Below are 4,667 nucleotides of genomic sequence, written 5' to 3'. Positions count from 1 at the left end.
GACCACGCTGTGTACGTAAGTGAAAAAGTAGCAACAACCTGTAAATAAACTCGCACCTCCTGCGTCATATATTTTCTCGTTGACTTCACGTGGGTAGGTTGTGTGTATGCGTATTTCGCCATGCATTTAAACCCAATCTTTGGGGAGTTCATTGGAGTAAGTGTACCAAATAAAATCTTATTGTAACTGATACAGTCATTTCCTTACACGAAACTGTGACGTAACGACACCAGACAGACAAACATACACCACTAATTTTTATATATAGAAAGAAAACTCATAAATTTTAAAGACTATATGCCCAGAAACACAGTTCGTTACTCTTTCAATAGTTATTTAAAATTTGCTTCCAATCATTTGTGTGTGTGTGTGAAATAAGAATAAAGAGTTTTATTGCCTGTATAGTTTATAGGAAATCAGACGGAGATTTGATTCCCAGAAACATGAAATATGTAATAAATTAATTGATGCAATCAGACTTCAAACATAACAAGAATACATTATTTAAGCGTGAAAAAAAGGAGCTATATTGAAAATTTCACAAACAATGCAAAGACATTGATCATCCACAGCTTAGTACTGCTTAAAAAAAATTACCAACTTGTCCCACAGACGAGAAAATCTGAAGTTTTATTTTGCTAGACAGTTGTCCCCCCGGTGGACACAGAAGATATCTCAATGTGGCTTTGCTCTAAAAAAAAACCAACAAACAATCTAGACGATTTTATAGAGTGCTTCAATGTCGGGGACTTTAGACATGCTAGTGCACAAAGGCCACAGAGAAGAAAAATATTTAATGGTAATGGTTGGAGACGGCTTGAATGGTAAATAATACCATTATTAGTCTCAAAGTGGGTTCCTCGTCATCGAATTTGAATATTTAATGGTGTTTTGTATCTGAAGTTTTGAGATTAAAAACTATCAGAGAAGAAGATATATATATATATATATCAATATTTTCAAAATGTTTATAAAAAAAACTCATAGTGGAAAGTGTAAAAATATAACTGACACCAAAGAAAATTACCTCAGAGCGAAAAAAGTATCCATCACAACTGTGCCGTGTTTAAGAGGTTGGGCTAGAACTGAGCTCACTAGCATCCTTGCTCTGAATACTTCGTCTATAAGAAACATGGGAACATTTCTATAAATTTTAGTTATATTATAAAACGTATCCAGTTAAGCAAAAATATCAAATTGCATAGGTACATTTAAAAATGAAATAGTTTAATATGTATTTTTAAGTAGAGTGTGCATTTCATATAAATATATAGGTGATTTTATATGAAAATGTTACGTATCTCTAACGTATAGATACTTTCTTGTCTTCATTTAAAGCAAATAGATATGATAAGAATGTTCACTAAAACGTTTATCCGCCAATACGTAACATTATGATATTATAATGCACTATATTTCACCACACTAGGTATAAAATACATTTCATACATACCACTTGTTGCACATTATGAGATTATAATGCATTATATTTCACCACACTAGGTATAAAATACATTTCATACATACCACTTGTTGCACATTATGATATTATAATGCACTATATTTCACCACACTAGGTATAAAATACACTTCATACATACCACTTGTTGCACATTATGAGATTATAATGCACTCTATTTCACCACACTAGGTATAATATACATTGCATACTTACCACTTGTTGCTATTAACTATTTCAGTAACTACTAAACCTAAGTGTAATAGTCTAAGTAATGTTTCGTGTGTGTGTGTGGGGGGGGGGGGTTATTTAATTATCAACAACATTATTACCTATGGAGCTTTTAATGCCAGAACGGGGAACTGGAGAGTTGTTTGTTTTGAATTTCGCGCAAAGCTACACGAGGGCTATCTGCGCTAGCCGTCCCTAATTTAGCAGTGTAAGACTAAAGGGAAGGCAGCTAGTCATCACCACCAACCGCCAACTCTTGGGCTACTCTTTTACCAACGAATAGTGGGATTGACCGTCACATTATAACGCCCCCACGGCTGAAAGGGCGAGCATGTTTGGTGGGACGTGGATGAATTGGAGAGAGATTCACTCAATGGTAAGAATATTTCACAATAATTTAGTGACGTGAAAAATTAAACAATATTGAAAAAATACACGACGATTGTTTGAAATTTTAATTTTAATGATTTGCTAAAAGAACTGCACAGAATAGAAATTACTATTTTATCAGTAAAACGTAAAATGTATTCAACATATAGCTGGTTAGTGGAGGGTCCTTTAAAAATAAATGTATATATTTCTTTTCTGAAGAATGTTCTCATTTTAGTTGTTTCTTTTTTTTTTGCAAAATGTTATGTAAGATTCAAAAATATTTTTTTGGTTATGACTAATATTTTTGTAACTATCGCCAACTTAGGGTAAATAAGAGCGTAAAACTAAACATTTTACTGCGAATGTTCAGAAACAGTTCAATATTGAACTTACTGAATAGTTGATAGGAAATGTAGAACAAAGTATGACCCAGCACCACCCATATCGTAGATATGAATCGAATTCCATGAAGCGGACGTAAAGTATTGGAGCTTTTTGTCGTCAAAATTTTCTTCACGTTACTTTTGACAGAGAAAGCTTGTAAAAATCTGAAAACAGTAGCTGAAAAGAAGTTAAACAATTTAGAAAATAAGCTTTACAAAACGGGTTAAAAAATTAGTAATTTTTTGTACACAGTGATATTATGAATAATGATGATGAGCACTAAAGACAGACGACATAGATGGAGATTTATAGGCAAGGTAATTTCTGCAGCTAAGCTAGGAACAGGAAAAAAAAAAGAGACAAGTTTTCTTTAAATTTTCTCTTTTATATAACTTGGTTCTTTTTTTTAATAAGTGTTGATCAGATAGATTCAAACTATTATTCCACAATCATATATTGATTAAACGTTTCGATACGAGATTTTAATACGCTATAAACTATCTTATAATTGGTTTTCTAAGCATATAGGTAATCGAAAAACTTAATCGTGATGATTTATATAAAAATAAGGCACTGACGTATCATTTATATTAAATTTTAATAAAATAACAAAGTAATAGCTTCTTCTTAAAGTTTAGAATTGTTATACAATTATAAAATATATATTATCTATAATAAGTAAGTTTTATTACAGATAGTTAAATTGTATGTGGGGAAAATGCGAACATTTGAACTAAACAAAGCTTCCTGACATGCCAAAGGCACGACCTTCAACCTTCACTTCTTTGTATAAACTCTGAATGGAGTTTTTACTACATATGATTTCTTCATTAAATATATATATATACTATATATATGTATATCTTCAGTATATATTTCTGTTATTCTATATTCTTCATTAAATATATATATATACTATATATGTATATCTTCAGTATATATTTCTGTTATTCTATATTTCACCCTATTACTTCTTTAGAAATTTCTTGTCCTTCAGATGCACTACTAAGAATGTTAAGTATATTTTGGAGACAGGGGGTCGTATATACGTTTCTCGTGGATATAATTAGATTAATTTAACATGATTAGTTTCTTGTCCTTCAGATACACTACTAAGAATGTTAAGTATATTTTGGAGACAGGGGTCGTATATACGTTTCTTGTAGAAGTTATAATTAGATTAATTTAACATGATTAGTTTCTTGTCCTTCAGATGCACTACTAAGAATGTTAATTATATTTTGGAGACAGGGGTCGTATATACGTTTCTTGTAGAAGTTATAATTAGATTAACTTGACATGATTATGTATTATATCATTTTGTTATCATTCGTTGTCTGAAACATAATAAGAAAATATATTTGGAAAAATCAGTTTACGTATGCTGTTCAACATCATTAACGTCACTACTCCTAGACTCACCAATTTACAGGTTTGGTCACTAAATTTCTGGTAAAGGGTTAGGCTGATATCTGAAAGTATATACAGAATTCGTCTTCTTCCACCCTCACACTGTATATCTACACCCTAGTTCTACAATAGCATCTAAAACGTTACCGTCCGTAGACAAGTTGTTACATACATATATAAGTACATACAGCTATTAATTCATAAATAACATAATTCATAACGTACTCACTTCTACGAAGTTTCTCTAATTGTTTCCCGTTATTTGGTAGAGAAGTGCAAACGTCTGTTATTGTAGCAATAACAGTTATCATTCCTACGACTAGCAGAAATATTCTATAAATATAAATAAATAATAGTATTTTGTAACAATTTTTTTCTCTACTTGTTTCCAGTTATTTGGTAGAGAAGTGCAAACGTCTGTTATTGTAGCAATAACAGTTATCATTCCTACGACTAGCAGAAATATTCTATAAATATAAATAAATAATAGTATTTTGTAACAATTTTTATTTCCAGACAGAAGAGCTTGAAATTTAAAATATGTTTATACTTATAATCAGTTCGTCATAGCTATATTTTGGTGTTGCTGTCCACCATAATCCATAGATCTGGAGATTTCCTGTTAATTAGACGTATATAGTAAAGGAAAAAATATTTAGCGTTTAACTTATTTTAAAATCAGTTTCAGTAGATTGTGAGAAAGTGAAAAATAAACGTTATTTATTAATTTATATTAAGTGATAAATTTAATAAAAGCCTGCAAGAAATAAACTCTTAGGCTGTTCTTGTGAACATGTAAGTTTGCTAAACT

The 4,667-nt window shown here is 30.7% G+C and overlaps 1 protein-coding gene across 1 annotated transcript in view; it reads right to left on the bottom strand.

Annotated features, from left to right (window-relative positions):
• LOC106459217 overlaps nt 1-4,667 on the bottom strand; it is a 29,874-nt gene that overhangs the window by 20,672 nt on the left and 4,535 nt on the right. Inside the window, exons 4-5 of the mRNA XM_022385660.1 lie at nt 4,086-4,189; nt 1,028-1,121 (exon numbers count right to left, since the gene is read on the bottom strand). Of these exons, the coding sequence (XP_022241368.1) occupies nt 1,028-1,121; nt 4,086-4,189 (198 nt within the window). The remainder of the gene's footprint in view (nt 1-1,027; nt 1,122-4,085; nt 4,190-4,667) is intronic.

This window comes from Limulus polyphemus, unplaced genomic scaffold, assembly GCF_000517525.1.
Source record: "Limulus polyphemus unplaced genomic scaffold, Limulus_polyphemus-2.1.2 Scaffold577, whole genome shotgun sequence".
In the NCBI taxonomy this organism is placed as follows: Eukaryota; Metazoa; Arthropoda; class Merostomata; order Xiphosura; family Limulidae; genus Limulus; species Limulus polyphemus.
This window is presented reverse-complemented; position numbering and strand designations above follow the sequence as displayed.